General features: G+C 42.6%; 1 protein-coding gene across 1 annotated transcript in view; it reads left to right on the top strand.

The window, feature by feature from the left end:
• Positions 1-23525, top strand: part of LOC311137596 (PEX5-related protein-like) — a gene marked incomplete at its 3' end in the record, with an annotated part of 155140 nt that overhangs the window by 74204 nt on the left and 57411 nt on the right. Inside the window, exon 2 of the mRNA XM_084172102.1 lies at positions 13807-13911. Coding sequence (XP_084028228.1) covers positions 13807-13911 — 105 coding nt within the window. The remainder of the gene's footprint in view (positions 1-13806; positions 13912-23525) is intronic.

The following is a 23525-nucleotide window of genomic DNA, read 5'->3' as shown; positions in this document are numbered from 1 at the left end:
CCGGGCATTTCAACAGCCATAATCATGAACTAAGTGCCTTTTGTTATATATGGGCCATTGGATTGGAGAAGGCTCCACGTAGAGGAAGAGATGGGCATAAATGACTTCTCCAAAGCCAGACATATTGGATATACTGCCCCAGCAGGTCTCAATGAGGAATGTTTCCTTTTCTTGTTTTTTTTGTAGAAGGCTATAGCGGGCTTGCAGATGACATACGATGCCTCCTGGCGGCAATGTTGGAAGACCACCACATTAATTCTTCTGACAACAACAGCGGAGTGGCTACCCCAAACTGCATGATAACAGTGCCTAAAACTAGTTGATTCATCACCACCGTCATTTTCGTAAGAGTATTTGGCTGCTCTAACAAGGCAGGAAAGACAACGGGGAAAAAAATATGTTTACAGATTCCCCGCAATCATAAAACACCATTGGTGATACCAATGAGATAAGACTCAAGAACTGTCAGAAAAGCGAATAAACCTTTTTGCCCATCAAGACCTGAACCCAGACAGCTGTCAGTACATGGTCTGCTATGATCATTTCATCACTGGTAAGTCTAATCGATTTCGAGGTTTAGTTGAGCTGTTATGCTAACCAGGTGTTAACAACAACACTAAATTAGCCAGCTAGACAGCTTGTAGTCTAGAAATTAGCACGTGTCGCGTGAGTTTAAAGTCTTGGGGAAGCTGTTTTTCACCATAAAAATGCACCTTTATAACAAAGGATTGCATGCCTCTATCATCTCAGACTAATGTAAGGCTACTATTCCTAATGTGATGAGTTGATTGGATAGTGGTAATTGAGGTCATTAATAAGCACGTTAGTGACATAGGTTTATAGGCTATATCGGAGACGTTTCTTTCCTTTGCATGGAAACAATGTGGCCTTTTGATAAACATTTCATGCAATTCTACTACACTTTATATGACTGGATAAATTAGCAGAATCTTTTTTAATACGATGGTAGCCTGGGCCTACTCTGCTGAAACTGACAGCAGATCAATAAAAACGACCTTGTCTTGAATGCAACCATGTAATCTAGGCCTTTGAAAATGGGGTGCTGGCTAAAAGGGATCCAGCTTTTGTCAAATTGTCAAAAGTATTTTTTTTTTTTTGCATTTTAGCTAACCCTAACCCTTCTCCTAACAGTAACCTAATTCTCCTAACCTACTGCCTAAATTCTCCTAATCTACTACAAAATGTCAAATCTGACGTTAATTTGACAAAAGCTGAATCCCTTCTAGCCATGACCATGAAAAGGGGAGACACAAATTGTTCAATATGACATCCATATAGCCTGGAGGACATTATTGTCCCAAAAAAACTCCAGTGGTTATCATATGTAACCCAATGATCATTTGTTGAGAACTTTATTCATAATGTATGGACATTACAGCACAGGACAGAGGAGTCAACCCATGTGGGCTGGATTCCCACTGTGAAGATGAACAATGCTGCAGCAGCATCAGTTTCTACTTCTGCTACTTTGTCCTTTTACAGATGTGAAAGGAGGACGTCCCTCAGTTATACGAGATGGTTGTCATATGCTGTGCTTTGGTCAATCTGAATGATTCCGTTTTGCCAGTTGAGTAGAGAGCACCTTCACCTTGTCGTCATGAAAAAAGTACCCCCTTAAACCGTATGAATATATAAAATGTAATTTGGAACCTAAAAGACTATTGTTTATGATACTGTAAACATACTGTACTTTAATAATAGGCTTTATTGTTGTATGGGTGAAATTGAAAGTTTTGTCATCTCTGCTTTGCCCCATTGAATAAAAAAGTATTTCTTATAACCTAACTATTTTCTTTCTTTACAATGTAAACACTTTTATCATAGACGATGTCATTGTTGTGGTGGTCATAGGCAAACCATCTTAATTATCACAGTGGTACCTCTGAAGTGTCACTCAGACTTTCTTGGGGAAAAGTATCTGGCGTTGGACTTGGTAGCAGTAGTTGTGTGTTTTAAGCTAAGGATCCCATTTCCTGCTTCCAGACATTTCACCAACTAGATTACAAGGGTTGGATTTGCAACAAAAAAAAAATGATTAGCCTCATATACAGTGCATTCGGAAAGTATTCAGACCCCTTGACTTTTTTCTAAAATTGATTAAAATGTTTTGTTTTTTCCTCATCAAGCTACACACAATACCCTATAATCACAAAGCAAAAACAGGTTTTTAGAAATTTTGGCAAAATTATATATAAAAAAGAAACGAAAATATCACATTTACATAAGTATTCAGACCCTTTACTAAGTACTTTGTTGAAGCACCTTTGGCAGCGATTACAGTTTTGAGTCTTCATGGGTATGACGCTACAAGCTTGGCACACCTGTATTTGGGTAGTTTCTCCCATTCTTCTCTGCAGATCCTCTCAAGCTCTGTCAGGTTGGATGGGGAGCGTCGCTGCACAGCTATTTTCAGGTCTCCAGAGATGTTCGATCGGGTTCAAGTCCGGGCTCTGGCTGGGCCACTCAAGGACATTCAGAGACTTGTCCCGAAGCCACTCCTGCGTTGTCTTGTCTGTGTGCTTAGGGTCGTTGTCCTGTTGGAAGGTGAACCGTCGCCCTAGTCTGAGGTCCTGAGTGCTCTGGAGCAGGTTTTTGTCAAGGATCTCTCTGTGCTTTGCTCCGTTCATCTTTCCCTCAATCCTGACTAGTCTCCCAGTCCCTGCCGCTGAAAAACATCCCCACAGCATGATGCTGCCACCACCATGGTTTCCTCCAGACGTGACGCTTGGCATTCAGGCCAAAGAGTTCAATCTTGGTTTCATCACACCAGATAATCTTGTTTCTCATGGTCTGAGAGTCTTTAGATGCCTTTTGGCAATCTCCAAGCGGGCTGTCATGTGCCTTTTACTGAGGAGTGGCTTCCGTCTGGCCACTCTACCATAAAGGCCTGATTGGTGGAGTGCTGCAGAGATGGTTGTCCTTCTGGAAGATTCTCACATCTCCACAGGGGAACTCTAGAGCTCTGTCAGAGTGACCATCGGGTTCTTGGTCACCTCCCTGACCAAGGCCCTTCTCCCCCGATTGCTCAGTTTGGCCGGGCGGCCAGCTCTAGAAAGAGTCTTGGTGGTTACAAAATTATTCAATTTAAGAATGATGGAGGCCACTGTGTTCTTGGGGACCTTCAATAATGCAGACATTTTTTGGTACCCTTCCCCAGATCTGTGCCTCCCTCGACACAATCCTGTCTCGGAGCTCTACGGACAATTCCTTCGACCTCATGGCTTGGTTTTTGCTCTGACAACTGTTGGACCTTATATATATATATGTGGTCCTCTGTAGCTCAATTGGTAGAGCATGGCGCTTGTAACGCCAGGGTCGTGGGTTCGATCCCCGGGACCACCCATACGTAAAAATGTATGCGCACATGACTGTAAGTCGCTTTGGATAAAAGCGTTTGCTAAATGGCATATTATTTATTATTATTAGACAGGTGTGTGCCTTTCCAAATCATGTCCAATCAATTGAATTTACCACAGGTGGACTCCAATCACGTTGTAGAAACATCAAGGATGATCAATGGAAACAGGATGCACCTGAGCTCAATTTCGAGTGTCATAGCAAAATGTCTGAATACTTATGTAAATAAGGTATTTTTTTCTATACATTTGCAAAGATTTCTAAAAACCTGTTTTCGCATTGTCATTATGGGGTATTGTGTGTAGATTGATGAGGACACACTGCTCTAGGCCTATGGCTGTGCTGGCATGTCATGCCATCATCAGCTGCAGAATGGGTTCACATGGCAGATATCCTGAAAAAAATAGTGTCAATCAAATAAAACTAATTGTAGAGCTGATGACTGAACAAAAAGGTAATACAACACAGAAACCTCTTTATTGCAGGATTGTGATGTGTGATTAATCAACATTGACACTAGTTCATCATGAATAATAGTTAAGTTTTAACAATGAAAACAAGTTTAAACATTTAACTTCAGATAATCAACACTATTTCATATCATTTCAAAGTGTACAAGTAAGCTAACTCGTATGTAAAAGTTAGACATTTTAGTAACAAGTTGGCTATTATTACTAAAAGATAATTTCAGTTGAACAAAAAAAGTCAATACCAGAGGTGTCCAACCTCGCTCCACTGATCCCTGATCTACTGGGTGAGCAGACTTCTGTTCCAGCCTAGCAATAGCACACTTGATTATTAACTAATTAGGTTTGATACATTGAATCAGGTGTGTTAGTGCTGGGCGGGAACAAAATCCTTCACACCCAGCAGGGTTGGCCTGCTCCAGTTGTAATAGATTTATACATTGTGTGACTTTTAAACCGTATTTTTGTTCACAAAATGTGCTAACATAGGTACACATATAACCCATGGCATACAAGGATGTGCCCTTACTCTCTTGGGACATTCATTGGGACCTCTTCATCTGCAGACAGGGTTTTACGGCTCTCTGTATCTGAGGACAGAAAACATCACAAAAGAAACAGGCTGCATTATACTCAAGTTAAACAGTCCTGAATACTATGTTGCTATATCTCTCTGTTCTCAGTTTTTTTTTGGAACTGGAGAATAGCTTCATAATGTCCTCCCATAAAGGTACCTGCTCTATCCAGTTTAACCTACTCTCCCTTCTGTGACAGCTGGAAGTGCTAGTTAATCCTTTCACCCTCTCCCATGGCTGCACACTAAGTTTCTGTAGCAAGCTAGCTAACTAATAATACATTGTTTTTTTTTAGCACTTTCAAGATATATTTACTTACTTGAATAGGTTCTCCCATCGCCTCAGTTTTCTGGGTCCTTAGAAAAACTAAATAAGGGCAATCTTCCCAAAGTTTCCGATGGTAGCAAAATGTAACCAGCCATGTGGACGATTGCAACAGACTGACTTTGGTCTTCCAACATAGTGCTTGGTACGGTTGCTAGGTGATTTGTGACTCAACTGCAAGCCCTCTATAAATATTTAGGCTATAACATGCAGGCTATAATGACATCATAATGTATCTTTGTGTATTTGTGTATATATTTTTAAAATGTAATGTTTCCCCCACAGCTCCCTCTGCTGGGATCTCTTGATTGGGCCAATACTGACTGTGAATCTATAGTTATGGCTACCTGTGTGTGGCCTGTATAGTTGTCCTAACATTGCCTCCTATGCACGGTGAAGAAGGGCTCAGACGCCAAACGTTCGTGCAGCAATACGTCCATTTAAGTTTATTCACCGTAGTGCCGTCCTATTTTTGTTCTTCACACTATGAGGTTGCAATAATACTGTGAAATTGTGAAAATGATAATGCCCTTTTAAGAGTTTGATTGGATGACATCACCGGGCGGTAAATTAGTTAATAGACCAATAAGAAAGTGTTCCAAACCTCTCTGCCAATAACAGCTCGTTTTCAGTTTTCCTCTTCCCACTCAGACCACTCCCAGACAGTCCAAGAAAAATAATTTCTTGAGAAATGGCTCTTTGCTAAGAAGCTATTTTTCTTTATTTTTGACCATTTTAATTGAAAACAATCACAGTAAGGTACTTAATTGTCACCCAGAAATTATTTGATATTGAGATAAAAATGGCTGCATTGCCCGTGTGTGCGAGTCCGAGTGTATGTGTGCGTGAGGAAGTGTGTGGCTGGGATACATGGTTGCGACAGTACCCATTTGGAGGGACTCCGGGAATGAATCAGGTCCCTACTTGGCTGCTGAACTTTGCAGCTTAGTGGGTACGTTCGCTTCTGCATCGGTCTCGGCTCCACATAAATCATTAACTACGCCTTAAAGCGTCCCGCTCACGCCTTGACGCTCCCTCTCAACTAAATTGAGTCATGTGTTTATCTCACCCCCGGGTAATTTTCGGTCTGCTGAGAATCCTAGCTATTTCCACATGGCTGTTTTTTGAAGTCTCTGCCTGAATCTGATATACTGAGAAGAAGAGCTGTCAGGAGCAAGTCTAGAGATGCATCAAACAGCTGTCAGGAGCAAGTCTAGAGATCCATCAAACAGCTGTCAGGAGCAAGTCTAGAGATCCATCAAACAGCTGTCAGGAGCAAGTCTAGATATGCATCAAACAGCTGTCAGGAGCAAGTCTAGAAATGCATCAAACAGCTGTCAGGAGCAAGTCTAGAGATGCATCAAACAGCTGTCAGGAGCAAGTCTAGAGATCCATCAAACAGCTGTCAGGAGCAAGTCTAGATATGCATCAAACAGCTGTCAGGAGCAAGTCTAGAGATGCATCAAACAGCTGTCAGGAGCAAGTCTAGAAATGCATCAAACAGAGGTCAGGAGCAAGTCTAGATATGCATCAAACAGCTGTCAGGAGCAACTCTAGAAATGCATCAAACAGCATCATAGACAGAATGGTTGTTTAGCGTGAGCAACTATGGGGCAAAATAGACGGGATTCGCTTAGAACGTTGATAACACGTAAACTATAGTTCTTCTCCAATGTTGATTGAAAACAAAAATAAAGTTGCACAATGACAACTTTGTTGTCTCTCAAATGCTTTTTACCATATTAGCATAGAGGTGACATGAGTCAAAACACCTCAAAACAAGACATGGTATGAAGAACAAGCCACTGAAACGAGCCACTTACGATTTTCCCACAAGGCAGTTTCTTGTCATTGTTACTAGCTATGTGGCCATCCAGAATCACAACACAGACCCTTTGAAGCGTGCACATAATGTTTGTGGCGTTGTCAGCTAACCCGTCTATTAACAACACGAACGTTGCGTAATGGGGACAGTATGCAAAGTGGCCATACCAGCCACCAGTCAGTCCATATGGCTACAGGTTCATAATACACACAGTGGAATAGAGAATATGGAAAGTTGTTTTTGTGATCATGGTGAATGTTGACCCTATTTACAGCGAGTAAGTATTCCCTAGTGGAACTACTTCATTACATTTTTTTTGCCGCTGGAGTTAAGTTACTTCACTTTTCCCATTATGAAATCAAAATAAGGCCTGTATTCACAAAGGAACTAATCTATACTGATCGGTATCAATCTGATACAGATTTGATTTTCCAGTTACCGATCATCCACTACTAAGCATTAGGCAACAATGACATCAATATATCTAGCAGACGCTTTTATCCAATCATCCGTGCATACATTTTACGTAGGGGTGGCCCCTGGGAATCAAACTCACAATCTTGGTGTTGCAAGTGCCATGTTCTACCAACTGACCTACAGAGAACCACCTAAGAGCAACAATATATTTATCCCAACTCATGTATAGCCCTTGATTTGTTATATAACTGAGGTAGTTTGCCGCTATAAGAAGCCATATTAATGTTGCTGTAAGCTGATTCAATAAAACAAGTCTATCCATCTCCAGATTAACAAAAAACATGGAATTACATTAGTGAGACTGTCCTCTACCACAAAGTGTCCCAAACTCGGTCCTGGGGCCCCCCTTGGGTGGCCCCCCCTTGGGTGCATATTTAGTTTTTTCCCCCTAGCACTACACAGCTGATTAAAATAATCAAAGCTTGATGATGAGTTGGTTATTTGAATCAGCTGTGTAGTGCTAGGGCAAAAACACTAAATGTGCACCCAAGGGGGGGGCCCAAGGGGGTTTGGGAAACCCTCCTCTACCAGAGCGTTATGCTTTAAATCAACAGACCATGTAATTAACTAAGCATTATGTCCTACCCATTTAGATTTCCAGAGAAAGATGTAAGTTCTACTCTCCAGGAATTCTATTAGTTCAGAACAATGAATTTGGTCTGGTGACCAGGGGATTGTAAATGTATTTACTTGATACCGAAGTTAACAGAAATGTTTATTTACTCAGCCACCAAGGACACCTAATCATTTGATTAAATTGTTGGCATAGTGCTTCATCGGCAGTAATTAGCTGGAGATGTCATTTTACGTTAAAGAGTAACTTTCATGAGAAAGAAAAAAAACATTAAAAACCAGATGTTTTAGGCTTAGTTATTTTACATTTTAGTCATTTAGCAGACACTCTTATCCAGAGCGACTTACAGTTAGTGAGAGCATACATTAATTTTTTTTCATACTGGCCCCCCGTGGGAATCGAACCCACAACCCTGGCGTTGCAAGCGCCATGCTCTACCAACTGAGCTACACGGGGCTGAAACACATACATTCTGGTCTGCATTTGTACAGTTCATTCTAAAAGTGATATATGTTGGTCTTTCAGTATTAAATCTAGCTCTTTTTGCCTCATTGAAAGTGCATGAAAAATAATCAAGTCTAACTAATTGAGGGCTTTGTTGCACCTCTTGTTGATGATCACCATCATATTTCAAAGCTATTTCAGCTATTTTCCCCCACATTCTGCAGACCCCACAGAGAAGGTTTTCCCCCACAATCTGCAGACCCCACAGAGAAGGTTTCCCCCCACATTCTGCAGACCCCACAGAGAAGGTTTCCCCCCACATTCTGCAGACCCCACAGAGAAGGTTTCCCCCCACATTCTGCAGACCCCACAGAGAAGGTTTCCCCCCCACATTCTGCAGTCCCCACAGAGAAGGTTTTCCCCCCACATTCTGCAGACCCCACAGAGAAGGTTTTCCCCCCACATTCTGCAGACCCCACAGAGAAGGTTTCCCCCCACATTCTGCAGTCCCCACAGAGAAGGTTTCCCCCCACATTCTGCAGACCCCACAGAGGTTTCCCCCCACATTCTGCAGACCCCACAGAGAAGGTTTCCCCCCACATTCTGCAGACCCCACAGAGAAGGTTTCCCCCACATTCTGCAGACCCCACAGAGAAGGTTTCCCCCCAAATTCTGCAAACCCCACAGAGAAGGTTTCCCCCCACATTCTGCAGACCCCACAGAGAAGGTTTCCCCCCCACATTCTGCAGACCCCACAGAGAAGGTTTCCCCCCACATTCTGCAGTCCCCACAGAGAAGGTTTCCCCCCACATTCTGAAGACCCCACAGAGAAGGCTTTCCCCCCACATTCTGCAGACCCCACAGAGAAGGTTTCCCCCCACATTCTGCAGTCCCCACAGAGAAGGTTTCCCCCCACATTCTGAAGACCCTACAGAGAAGGCTTTCCCCCCACATTCTGCAGACCCCACAGAGAAGGTTTCCCCCCACATTCTGCAGACCCCACAGAGAAGGTTTCCCCCCACATTCTGCAGACCCCACAGAGAAGGTTTCCCCCCACATTCTGCAGACCCCACAGAGAAGGTTTCCCCCCACATTCTGCAGACCCCACAGAGAAGGTTTCCCCCCCACATTCTGCAGTCCCCACAGAGAAGGTTTTCCCCCCACATTCTGCAGACCCCACAGAGAAGGTTTTCCCCCCACATTCTGCAGACCCCACAGAGAAGGTTTCCCCCCACATTCTGCAGTCCCCACAGAGAAGGTTTCCCCCCACATTCTGCAGACCCCACAGAGAAGGTTTCCCCCCACATTCTGCAGACCCCACAGAGAAGGTTTCCCCCCCACATTCTGCAGTCCCCACAGAGAAGGTTTTCCCCCCACATTCTGCAGACCCCACAGAGAAGGTTTTCCCCCCACATTCTGCAGACCCCACAGAGAAGGTTTCCCCCCACATTCTGCAGTCCCCACAGAGAAGGTTTCCCCCCACATTCTGCAGACCCCACAGAGGTTTCCCCCCACATTCTGCAGACCCCACAGAGAAGGTTTCCCCCCACATTCTGCAGACCCCACAGAGAAGGTTTCCCCCACATTCTGCAGACCCCACAGAGAAGGTTTCCCCCCAAATTCTGCAAACCCCACAGAGAAGGTTTCCCCCCACATTCTGCAGACCCCACAGAGAAGGTTTCCCCCCCACATTCTGCAGACCCCACAGAGAAGGTTTCCCCCCACATTCTGCAGTCCCCACAGAGAAGGTTTCCCCCCACATTCTGAAGACCCCACAGAGAAGGCTTTCCCCCCACATTCTGCAGACCCCACAGAGAAGGTTTCCCCCCACATTCTGCAGTCCCCACAGAGAAGGTTTCCCCCCACATTCTGAAGACCCTACAGAGAAGGCTTTCCCCCCACATTCTGCAGACCCCACAGAGAAGGTTTCCCCCCACATTCTGCAGACCCTACAGAGAAGGCTTTCCCCCCACATTCTGCAGACCCCACAGAGAAGGTTTCCCCCCACATTCTGCAAACCCCACAGAGAAGGTTTCCCTCACATTCTGCAGACCCCACAGAGAAGGCTTTCCCCCCACATTCTGCAGACCCCACAGAGAAGGTTTCCCCCCACATTCTGCAGTCCCCACAGAGAAGGTTTCCCCCCACATTCTGAAGACCCTACAGAGAAGGCTTTCCCCCCACATTCTGCAGACCCCACAGAGAAGGTTTCCCTCACATTCTGCAGACCCCACAGAGAAGGCTTTCCCCCCACATTCTGCAGACCCCACAGAGAAGGGAGAAAAGGTACTGTTTTACCTACAACACCTATTTTCAGCACAATCAAGCCAAGAGTATGTTCACAATGAGGTATTCAAGATTCTGCTGTATACACTACTTAGCTGTGTTGATAATAGACAACAAGTTGAAGTATAAGCATAAAGCTACGTTTCTCGTCACCTGGGATGTATCCAAATCTGACCGAAATGTGCGTTTATGTCAAATACCAAGAAACCTACACCTTGACCTAGCACACATCAAAGACACAATCCATCCCAAACACAATCCACAGTCCTTGGACATATTTTGCAGCATACAACTATAACTCACTCCTCCTTTGCCTGCAGCCATTTGTCTTGATACACCAGCCACTCAAAAGATTAGTGGAAACACAGATTTAGCCAAAGAAGGCTTTAAAAAAAAAAAAAATCATCTCCTGGCGGTATGAATGGCACACACTTAGTGGATGTGTCTCTGCACAGCAACAGGCTGTTTTTACTTAAACAGTTAGGTTGACTTACTGTCGGTGGAGTGTGGACACAGGTGGCTGTACGGGTCTAACAGCAGCATTACATTCTCTCTGGGGACGGTACCTCGAGGACATGCGCACACATTGTGCCATGAAATTAGAATCAAGCTTACTGGGAGCACAGAGTCAATTAGAATCAAGCTCACTGGGAGCGCAGAGTCAATTAGAATCAAGCTCACTGGGAGCGCAGAGTCAATTAGAATCAAGCTCACTGGGAGCGCAGAGTCAATTAGAATCAAGCTCACTGGGAGCGCAGAGTCAATTAGAATCAAGCTCACTGGGAGCACAGAGTCAATTAGAATCAAGCTTACTGGGAGCGCAGAGTCAATTAGAATCAAGCTCACTGGGAGCGCAGAGTCAATTAGAATCAAGCTCACTGGGAGCACAGAGTCAATTAGAATCAAGCTCACTGGGAGCACAGAGTCAATTAGAATCAAGCTTACTGGGGGCACAGAGTCAATTAGAATCAAGCTTACTGGGAGCACAGAGTCAATTGGGAAAAATACTTATTCTCTAATGCAGGTTATATACTCGTCAAAATACAAAGGGTCCTAGACAATGGAACCAGGTAACCACAAGTCAAAAACCACAAGTCAACAGTGCAGTGTAACTGCACAGAAATATGACATGTTGTAATTGATATGCAGTTGAGATTGTCTGTTTTCAAACTGTAGCGTAGACATTGTTTGGTTGAGTACTTGAATAAACTTGGATTCTCGCAAGAATGTTTTTTTTTTTTTTGACTATGGAAACAGGGTTAACATGTTTGATTGTACAGGGCTTCTGTATCCTGAATACAGTATATCAAGACATAGTGATTTCCCTGTACACACAGTATGTGAAATGCTGGTAACATGAATGCACTACAAATGTTCTGCTATTCATGTTTAATGTTTCGGGCAGGTCACCTTTATATAGCCAGAACCTTCATATTTCTCCAACAATCCATCTATTGGTGAGATGAGCCACTCTGAAATGACAGTTGAGTTCTGTGAAAGCAATTAATTTCATTTTGCCAGATTGTTGATGGTTTTACGGTCTAGAATCAAGATAACAATGGGCTTTTGAAATACATTTCAGCCTTGTAATAAGGCGAGCGACAGTCACGGTATGAGGTCACGCCGAAACGTGAACTGCAACTTTCCAGTATGGCCATATGTCCCCTTGGAGGTCATCCAGGAGACGTGTCTAGTTCATCACCCAGCCTAGATCATTCTAACCAATGAGAGACTGACTAGCACATTCCTACTGTATTGTCCACTCGTCATCATTAGAGATACTAGCTATATCTGATCAAACTGCTGAAGGTAACAAGAGACGAGTGGCGGTCTGTGCCGTTTAAGATGAGGGAGGCCAATTTTTTTTTTTTTTCATGAGCATGGCCTTATTTCTATTACAGCATATTGGATGACTGTCATTCATATTCCATTCACCAAGTTCAATGTAACATCGATAGGTTTAGGCTATTACATGATACTCAAATTTTCCCGATACACATCTTGAGGTTGCTACAACCTAGCCTATGAATGAAAGTTTACAACATAGGTGCACACAGGTAGAGAGAAAATGTTGAGGTGACAGTGACACATGGACAGACAGTGACACATTCAATACCGCCTTGATCTAGGGTGTAATTCAGGTATGTTTATCCCCATTTCGTTCTGTTTGCTTCCGTTCAAGAAACGTTTTTCAACAGAATCGGTGGAATGAATACACCCCTGATCACACAGTTCACTTTCATAGCAGCCACGTTGTATTACTTCTCACATCCTCTCACCTTTTCTCTTCATTTGTGAACTTCATTTGTGAACAATGCACAACACATCAGCTGTATGTGACCAGGCGAAATAACCTCTCCAAGCCAAACCATATCATAACGGCTACACACAGCCTCCATCGTTGTCACCATATTAGCTAAAATAACGTCATAGTCAACATAGCTAATAGAACTAATGCATTAGTAAACCCACTACAATCATACAGTAACGTTACAGTGTATAGTCAGTAAGCAGTTAGACCGGCGGGCCCCAGTGGCAATAAATGAGTAAAACCAAAAGCTTACCTTGACTGGGAAGTGTTCCAGTATTGCGTTGGATAGTCATAGCGAGCTAGCTAACATAGCATTCCTCTGTGTGAGCAGGGTGTTTGAATACGCTAAACTATCTAGCTGCATTTGCTAGCTAAGTAAATGACACTCTCTCTTGCTTCTCCTTCATTTTTGAAGAAATTAATTGGTTTAAAACTGTTAAACTATTGTCTTTCTCTCATTTTGAGTCAACTACTCGCCATATTTCATGCATTGCAGTGCTAGCTAGCTGTAGCTTATGCTTTCAGTACTAGATTAGTTCTCTGATCCTTTGATTGGGTGGACAACATGTCAGTTTATGCTGCAAGAGCTCTGATAGGCTGGATGATGTCCTCCGGAAGTCTTTATAATTATTGTGTAAGTCTATGGAAGGGGTTGAGAACCATGAGCCTCCTAGGTTTTATATTGAAGTCAACGTACCCAGAGGAGGACGGAAGCTAGCTGTCCTCCGGCTACACCATGGTGCTACCCTACATAGTGCTGTTGAGGCTACTGTAGACCTTCATTGCAAAACAGTGGGTTTTAATCAATTATTTGGTGACATTTGAATATATATACATATATATATTTATTTTTTATTGTTATGAAATTCACTGAGAAGGATGGTCCTCCCCTTCCTCCTCTGAGGATCCTCCACTGCAAGAGACCATGCTCCTCTGTGTATAGTGACCCCTCCATAGCCGTTGTCATAGTCTTGTGGATATGTTTTTAATCAATGTTGCTGTTTTTTCCTAGATAGCTCACCATAGCCTATTATATAATTCCATCATCATAAAGTAAAGTTGGTAAGATGCCCTAGAGGGGGAAAAACATTGACTGAACCACCAATTGTCCTGACACGAGTCATTGTTGATTTCACTTGTTATAGGGGAGAGACTCTAGGGCTGCAGATAAGACTGTTGCCATGGTGCTGAAGGAGATACCCAGTAAGGCGTCTTCAGAAGGGAAACCCCTCCTCACCGTGACAACCAAGGTGGGCAGAACCATCGCAACCCCTCCGAACACCCCCTATCCCCTCTCACCCCCAACTGAATTTTCCTCCTATTCTTGGTGATGATAAAATCAATGGCAAGGCTTTGAGCATCCCATATCTACCCTCTTGAGCCTAACCTGACCCCTTCTACCACATGAATAACATCACGACAGCAAAAAGCAACAACAGTGATTTTATTTCATTTTTCAGCTGCTCTATGGGGTATAAGATGCCTGCTACATTCTTCATCGCCAACCAATAACCAGCCAGTATTTCAGCTGTAGCCAGGAATGACATTTTATCTAAATGTAATTTCATTGATTTATTTAAATTATATGCTATTTAACTTGTACCTTAATTAAATATGTTGTTGCAGCAGCAACACCTTATTAATAAATGCAGGAATTGTTAGTGAGAGTTCCTCAGGTGTAGCTTAATGGGTTTTTCACTGTAACATTACAAGTGAATCTACCCAATCAGGTAGTCTTAGCAGAATGACTTCACATTACCAAGTGAATCTACCCAATCAGGTAGTCTTAGCAGAATGACTTCACATTACCAAGTGAATCTACCCAATCAGGTAGTCTTAGCAGAATGACTTCACATTACCAAGTGAATCTACCCAATCAGGTAGTCTTAGCAGAATGACTTCACATTACCAAGTGAATCTACCCAATCAGGTAGTCTTAGCAGAATGACTTCACATTACCAAGTGAATCTACCCAATCAGGTAGTCTTAGCAGAATGACTTCACATTACCAAGTGAATCTACCCAATCAGGTAGTCTTAGCAGAATGACTTCACATTACCAAGTGAATCTACCCAATCAGGTAGTCTTAGCAGAATGACTTCACATTACCAAGTGAATCTACCCAATCAGGTAGTCTTAGCAGAATGACTTCACATTACCAAGTGAATCTACCCAATCAGGTAGTCTTAGCAGAATGACTTCACATTACCAAGTGAATCTACCCAATCAGGTAGTCTTAGCAGAATTAGCAATTAGGTTCTATATCAGCAACATGTTTAGCCCATTTCCAATGCAGTTTAGGAAAAAGACAGTCCAAATGCAGATTTTTACACCTCATAAGCAGCTAAACTTTACTAATGTGTATGCATTTCCATAATGCATTACCTTGCAGCATGGCATTAGAACTAGGACATAATTAAGCCATCTATTCTTGTAGATGTAGTCGATTGTCAGTGTGCTTTTCGGTATTGCTTTGAAGCAATATGTGGATCGTATGGGTATAGCAGATGCTATTGTACGCTTCTATCTGTTTTCTGTGCTTGATGTAAATGAAAAGTGCTTGAAGTGTGTGTGTGTGTGTGTGTGTGTGTGTGTGTGTGTGTGTGTGTGTGTGTGTGTGTGTGTGTGTGTGTGTGTGTGTGTGTGTGTGTGTGCGTGCGTGCGTGCGTGCGTGCGTGCGTGCGTGCGTGCGTGCGTGTGTGTGTTTCTGTGCTGTGGTGACAGTATAGTGTTGTTCTGATGTTTAAGTTATAAAATGGGCTCTGTAGGCTTTAATATGCTAAGTTACATAAAATGCCATGATGTGTTTTTTGAGTAATGATATATTGAAGAGAAGGATTTTGATCTTTTTTCTTTTTAATCCCAACCAGCAATGCACTCTATTGCGCTGCACAACAAATATGTTTATCATGTGCTTCTTTGTATTCAGATCTAGTACTATCTAAAAGTTCCGTTAACAATGCTGTGTTTGCTGACTGTCTTTTGTTAGACAAGGCCTCTCTCTGTCCTTTTCTTCTGTGAGTTAACTTTTCATTCTTTCAATTTGTTTAAAACAGGAGCCATTTTTAGCTTCCAGAATCTTAAATAAAGCCAACATTCTCGCTGACTCATTCCATAATCAGACTGGGATCTGGTGCATATCTGGACGTAGATCAGCTACTACATAAAAAAAACAGACAGGTGCATTAAACGAGCAGGAAACCGCCTACCTTCACTAGTCTGAGAAGTAAATGGAAAGACGTGACTAGACTGCTCAACAACTGTCGATAATGTCTCATTGTGATTTGTTGTTACACACATTTAGCAGAAACATGTCACAAACATGACACAACGTATGCCATGTCACAAAGTAGGATGCAACATTGTGCACATCTTAATCAATTTAAAAAGGGGCAGAGGGTGAATTAGTTAATTTGATGAAAGTAGTTCCACAGTCCTTCCACAAGGTCAAACGAAATTAGTTCCGCAGTCCTTCCACAAGGTCAAACGAAAGTAGTTCCGCAGTCCTTCCACAAGGTGAAACGAAAGTCGTTTCGCAGTCCTTCCACAAGGTCAAACGAAAGTAGTTTTGCAGTCCTTCCACAAAGTCAGCGAACATAGTTCCGCAGTCCTTCCACAAGGTGAAACGAAAGTAGTTCCGCAGTCCTTCCACAAGGTCAAACGAAAGTAGTTCCGCAGTCCTTCCACAAAGTCAGTGAAAGTAGTTCCGCAGTCCTTCCACAAGGTGAAACGAAAGTAGTTCCGCAGTCCTTCCACAAGGTGAAACGAAAGTCGTTTCGCAGTCCTTCCACAAGGTGAAACGAAAGTCGTTTCGCAGTCCTTCCTCAAGGTCAAACGAAAGTAGTTCCGCAGTCCTTCCTCAAGGTCAAACGAAAGTAGTTCCGCAGTCCTTCCACAAGGTCAGTGATAAAGAATTGGCCTTTACAGCAATGGCCTTAGTATTCCCTTTCTAGATACTCCGGTGTCCAGGAGAGGAGAGGTGCTGAATGCTGCTTTCCTCAGACAAACACAGAGGTCTGTTCTATTCTGCATACTAGCACCACCATTCCCTTAAGATGACCCAGAGTGACACGGATCAATTGCCTACTAGAAAGTCAATAGAGCACTGTTTCTAACTTTGTAGCATCGGCAAATACCAGTTCCAACATCCTTTTACTACCTACCCAGTCAACACCAGAGCTTTCAAATCATCATTGAGTATTTGAAGGAGGGCTCTCCTGTCAATCACCCTCGATTTGATTGTACTGGATGTTCATTGCCTCCAATGACACTGCGGTACTAAATCAGTATGGGAATATAGAAGTTTTCTCTTCACTTTGTGACAATCATAATGAGTCTGGAGCATACCAGCGGTACAACTGTACAGATATAGACAACGTAACAATGTATAAATCAAATCAAATGTTATTGATCGCATACACATGTTTAGAAGATGTTATTGCCGGTGTAGCGAAATGCTTGCGTTCCTAGCTCCACAACAGCGCAGTAATATCTAACAATACACAACAATACACACAAATCTAAAAGTAAAGAATGGAACTAAGAAATATAGAAATATTAGGATGAGCAATGTCGGAGTCCGGAGTATAAATATATACAGTACCAGTCAAAAGTTTGGACACACCTACTCATTCAACGGTTTTTCTTTATTTTTACTATTTTCTACATTGTAGAATAATAGTGAAGACATCAACACTATGAAATGACACATATGGAATCATGTAGTAACCAAAAAAGTATTAAACAAATCAAAATATATTTTATATTTTATATTCTTCAAAGTAGCCACCCTTTGCCTTGATGACAGCTTTGCACACTCTTGGCATTCTCTCAACCAGCTTCATGAGGAATGCGTTTCCAGCAGTCTTGAAGCAGTTCCCACATATGCTGAGCACTTGTTGGCTGCTTTTCCTTTACTCTGCGGTCCAACTCATCCCAAACCATCTCAATTGGGTTGAGGTCGGGTGATTGTAGAGGCCAGGTCATCTGATGCAGCACTCCATCACTCTCCTTCTTGGTCAAATAGCCCTTACACAGCCTGGAGGTGTTTTTTTGGTCATTGTCCTGTTGAAAAACAAATGATAGTCCCACTAAGCGCAAACCAGATGGGATGGCATATCGCTGCAAAATGCTATGGTAGCAATGTTGTTTAGGTGTGCCTTGAATTCTAAATAAATCACAGACAGTGTCACCAGCAAAGCACCCCCATACAATCACACATCCTCCTCCATGCTTCACGGTGGGAACCACACATGTGGAGATAATCCGTTCACCTACTCTGCGTCTCACAAAGACACAGCGGTTAGAACCAAAAATCTCACATTTGGACTCATCAGACCAAAGGACAGATTTCCATTGGTCTAATGTCCATTGCTCGTGTTTCTTGACCCAAGCAAGTATCTTCTTCTTATTGGTGTCCTTTAGTAGTGGTTTCTTTGCAGCAATTCGACCATGAAGGCCTGATTCACGCAGTCTCCTCTGAACAGTTGATGTTGAGATGTGTCTGTTACTTGAACTCTGTGAAGCATTTATTTTGGCTGCAATCTGAGGTGCAGTTAACTCTAATGAACTTATCCTCTGCAGCAGAGGTAACTCTGGGTCTTCCTTTCCTGTGGCGGTCCTCATGAGAGCCAGTTTCATCATAGCGCTTGATGGTTTTTGCAACTGCACTTGAAGAAACTTTCAATGTTATTGAAATTTTCTGGATTGACTGACCTTCATATCTTAAAGTAATGATGGACTGTCATTTCTCTTTGCTTATTTGAGCTGTTCTTGCCATAATATGGACTTGGTATTTTACCAAATAGGGCTATCTTCTGTATACCACCCCTACCTTGTCACAACACAACTGATTGGCTCAAACGAATTAAGAAGGAAAGAAATTCCACAAATTAACTTTTAAGAAGGCACACCTGTTAATTGAAATGCATTCCATGTGACTACCTCATGAAGCTGTTTGAGAGAATGCCAAGAGTGTGCAAAGCTGTCATCAAGGCAAAGGGTGGCTATTTGAAGAATCTCAAATAGAAAATATATTTTGATTTGTTTAACACTTTTTTGAATACTACATGATTCCATATGTGTTATTTCATCGTTTTGATGTCTTCACTATTATTATACAATGTAAAAAATAGTAAAAATAAAGAAAAACCCTTGAATGATTAAGTGTGTCCAAACTTTTGACTGGTAGTGTATACCCATGCTAGACAACAGGCAAAGAGCTAACTGTCACATATATACTCATGCTAGACAACAGGCAAAGTGGCTAATGGCTTACAGTGCAGTACAGCCCTTCTATTTTTTAATTTAACTAGGCAAGTCATTTAAGAACAAATTCTTAATTACAATGACGGCCTACCCCGGCCAAACCTGGACGACGCTGGGCCAATTGTGCGCCGCCCTATGGGACTCCCAATCACGGCTGGATTGTGATACAGCCTGGAATCGAACCAGGGTCTGTAGTGACGCCCTTAGACCGCTGCGCCACTCGGAATCTTACAGAAATGATGAATGACTTTGGGAATGGACAATGATCCATAGTTCTCTATACAATGGGAAGCTTTTTAGGTATATCAACAATGATGCTCTAATATAATGAGCTTTCATCACTTAGTACTGTAACGTAAATCATAATAAACCAAAATATCTTCCCTTTGGAAGTTCATACAGCAGGGTATGGGAGCGGATGTTGGCGGATGCATCTGTCCCTTGGATATCAACATAAAAGACCCACTGAAGACGAGCTAGCAGGATGGCGCTAATTTAACAAAGATTCAGAGCAAACAATGGTTTCAAACAAAGAACAAGATGTTCTAATGTATGTTAGTATCCTAAGGCTGACTGTGATGTCCCTCCTCACCAAGAGAAGACAGCATAATGAGTCAGGGCAGCTCCGTAGATCACATCTTCGCTGCCTTTGACGTTTGTTATGTTGGAACATCAGATCACAAACATCTAGCCACCACTCATTTAGCTTCCAGTTAACCGATTCTCCGCACAGCACTAGACATAAAAATACATAGCTTCCAGTTAACCAATTCATAAAAAGACATATCAGAAAGACAAACAAATGGTCTTTCCTCTGCTCCCAATGCTTTAAACACACTCACAACGCACCCCCCCCCCCTCACACCTCTTCCCCCCTCTTCACACCTCCCACCCCCCCCCCCCCCCCCCCTCCCCCCCACCTCCTATGGGTTTAACCGGTTCAGGTTCCCTTGACAACAACATCTAAGAGATCTCTTGGAGTCATGCCCAGGTGGCGCAATTAGCTGAAGTTTTTCCATTACATCATTTCTGGATTACCCCTTGAGCACTTGTAAACAAAGTTGCAATGTGCTTTGCACAGGATAGCAAGCAAAAAGGTACAAAGTGATATGCTGGAAAACGTTAGCCTCCTCCACCTCGACGCAAAGAGAGAGGCTTGGGAGGACGAATGTGGCCAAAATCCCTCATGTTTCAGTTTGAGCCAGGACAGTAAACCTATAATTGGCCTTTCCACTGTTACCTGTTAGCGTCCCAAGACTCTGTACACCACAGATAATTGGATGGATTGCCTGTCCCTAATAACCGAAGGATGATTAGCAGGGAAGATGTGGAGGTCTCTATCATGTTATGAAAAAGGGGTTAACCAAGATCATTATTTCGAGTTATTCCTTTGCCAATTACAGTAAGTGCTTTGCAGACCCCGCGCAAGGATGGTTTATTAACTGTTCAATTCAAATAGCACAAGGATGGTTTATTAACTGTTCAATTCAAATAGCACAAGGATGGTTTATTAACTGTTCAATTCAAATAGCGCAAGGATGGTTTATTAACTGTTCAATTCAAATAGCACAACGTCTTCTATCAACAGTGCATCAGACATCCATGACCTTGACCTTACTGTCTTACAGTATGGGGCCACGTTCAATTAAATCAGCATTCAACACTATTGTTCCCTCCAAGCTCGACACCAAGCTCAGAGCCCTTGGTCTGGACACCACCCTCTGCAACTGGATCCTGGACTTTCTGACAGGCAGACCACAGGCTGTGAGGATTGGCAACAACACCTCCTCCACACTGACTCTTAACACAGGGGCCCTCCAGGGGGTGTGTCCTCAGCCCTCTGCTGTACTCCCTGTTCACTTACGACTGTGAGGCTTTGCACGACACCAACGCCATCATCAAGTTTGCTGACAACACCATTGTTGTAGGCCTGATGACCAACAACGATGAGTCAGCCTATAGGGAGGAGGTAAGTGAACTGGCATTGTGGTGCCAGTACAACAACCTCTCCCTCAACATCAGCCGAACACAGGAGTTGATTGTTGACTTCACTAGGCAGAGGAGGGAACATGCCCCGATCCACATCAACGGGAGTCAGCACCTTTAAGTTCTTTGGCGTCTACATCACTGAAGACTTGTCATGGACCAACAACACCGCCACTCTTGTGAAGAGGGCGCAACAGCATCTCGACTTCCTAAAGAGGCTGAAGGAATTCGGCATGTTACCCCGGGTCCTCTCCAAATACTACCGCTGCACCATAGAGAGCGTCCTGACCGGTTGCATCACGGCCTGGTATGGGAATTGCTCCGTCCACGACCGCAAGGTCCTCCAGTGGGTGGTGAAGACGGCCCAGTACATCACTGGGACCGTGCTCCCACCCATCCAGGACATCTACCCGAACCGGTGTCTGAGGAAGGCCCGCAGCATCATCAAGGACCACACACCCCCCAGCCACCAGCTGTTCTCTCCCTTCCCGCCGGACAGATGGTATCGGAGCATGAGGTCTGATACCAACAGACAATTTCTATCTACAAACCATCATTCTGCTGAACACTTGCACTTGGTCCTCTGTAGCTCAGCTGGTAGAGCACGGCGCTTGTAACGCCAAGGCACCAATTTGTAAGTCGCTCTGGATAAGAGCGTCTGCTAAATGACGTAAATGTAAAATGTAAATGTAGTGGGTTCGATCCCCGGGACCACCCACACACACAAAAAAAAATGTATGCACGCATGACTGTAAGTCGCTTTGGATAAAAGCGTCTGCAAAATGGCATATTATTATTATTATTATTATATTACTTGAACTGGACTGACCTCCTTCTCTGATTCTCCGCACATGCACTCACGCACGCACACACGCACACAGACATACACACATCCGCACTTCACAACTGCTGCTTCCAGACTCTTATTATGATTGTTAAATACTGCACAGTTTAAACACTTGCCCCCCAATCCCCCCTTCCTCAAAACACGTGTTAATATTGCGCTATAAATTGTGCCTTCCTGTATTATAATTATGATAAAATGTTTATTCTATTCTACTGAGCCATTTACTTTATGTTCCTATTCTTATATTTTATTATCTGTTATTATTGTTGCATTGTCCAGAAGGAATCTGCAAGTAAGCATTTCATTGGGGGATGTATACCAGTGGAGGCTGCTGAGGGGAGGACGGCTCATAATAACGGCTGGAACAGAGTATTATGGCCAGAATGGAGTGAATGGAATGATGTGTTTGATGCCATTCCATTCACTCCATTCCAGCCATTATTATGAGCCGTCCTCCCCTCAGCAGCCTCCACTGCTCTATACAATGTGTATCCCGTACATATGAGAGATCAAACTTGAAGCTAAATATGGAAAACTAAAATACCTAACCAGGTTTTCCTGGATACAAGTTTCAAGTTTTAATGTCATGTGCACAAGTACAGTGAAATGCCTTTCTTGCAAGCTCCAAACCCAACAATGCAGTAATCAATATCAATGTAGCACTAAAAATAAGGTAGAACAAAAACACAAAATAAATAGAAATGAGAAATAAGAAATAAAATAAGAAATAAGATGCGTAAGAAAGCATGTTCTAGAATCAATAAGTGTAACAATGTACGCTGGGAGTCGGGAAGCAAGTACAGGGAGTGCATTTAATGATAAATAAAACATGGAACAAAACAAGAGTAGCGTACAGGCAGGAACAGAGTAACAGGATCAATAATGCCTGGGGAAGGAGCCAAAGGGAGTGAAATATATAGGGGAGGTAATCAGGAAGGTGATGGAGTCCAGGTGAGTCTCATGAGGCGCTGGTGCGCGTAACGATGGTGACAGGTGTGCATAATAAAGAGCAGCCTGGTGACCTAGAGGCCAGAGGGGGAGTATACGTGACAATAAGAATTAAAATACGTAAGAAAGCATGTTCTAGAATCAATAAGAAATAAGATACATAAGAAAGCATGTTCTAGAATCAATAAGAAATAAGACACGTAAGAAAGCATGTTCTAGAATCAATACGAAATAAGACACGTAAGAAAGCATGTTCTAGAATCAATAAGAAATAAGACACGTAAGAAAGCATGTTCTAGAATCAATAAGAAATAAGATACGTAAGAAAGCATGTTCTAGAATCAATAAGAAATAAGATACATAAGAAAGCATGTTCTAGAATCAATAAGAAATAAGATACATAAGAAAGCATGTTCTAGAATCAATAAGAAATAAGATACGTAAGAAAGCATGTTCTAGAATCAATAAGAAATAAGACACGTAAGAAAGCATGTTCTAGAATCAATAAGAAATAAGACACGTAAGAAAGCATGTTCTAGAATCAATAAGAAATAAGATACATAAGAAAGAATGTTCTAGAATCAATAAGAACTAAGATACGTAAGAAAGCATGTTCTAGAATCAATAAGAAATAAGATACATAAGAAAGAATGTTCTAGAATCAATAAGAAATAAGATACGTAAGAAAGCATGTTCTAGAATCAATAAGAAAAAGATACGTAAAGAAAGCATGTTCTAGAATCAATAAGAAATAAGATACATAAGAAAGAATGTTCTAGAATCAATAATAAATAAGATACGTAAGAAAGCATGTTC

The sequence above is a fragment of the Coregonus lavaretus genome, assembly GCF_964263955.1.
Source record: "Coregonus lavaretus genome assembly, chromosome: 11".
NCBI classification, from domain to species: domain Eukaryota; kingdom Metazoa; phylum Chordata; class Actinopteri; order Salmoniformes; family Salmonidae; genus Coregonus; species Coregonus lavaretus.
This window is presented reverse-complemented; position numbering and strand designations above follow the sequence as displayed.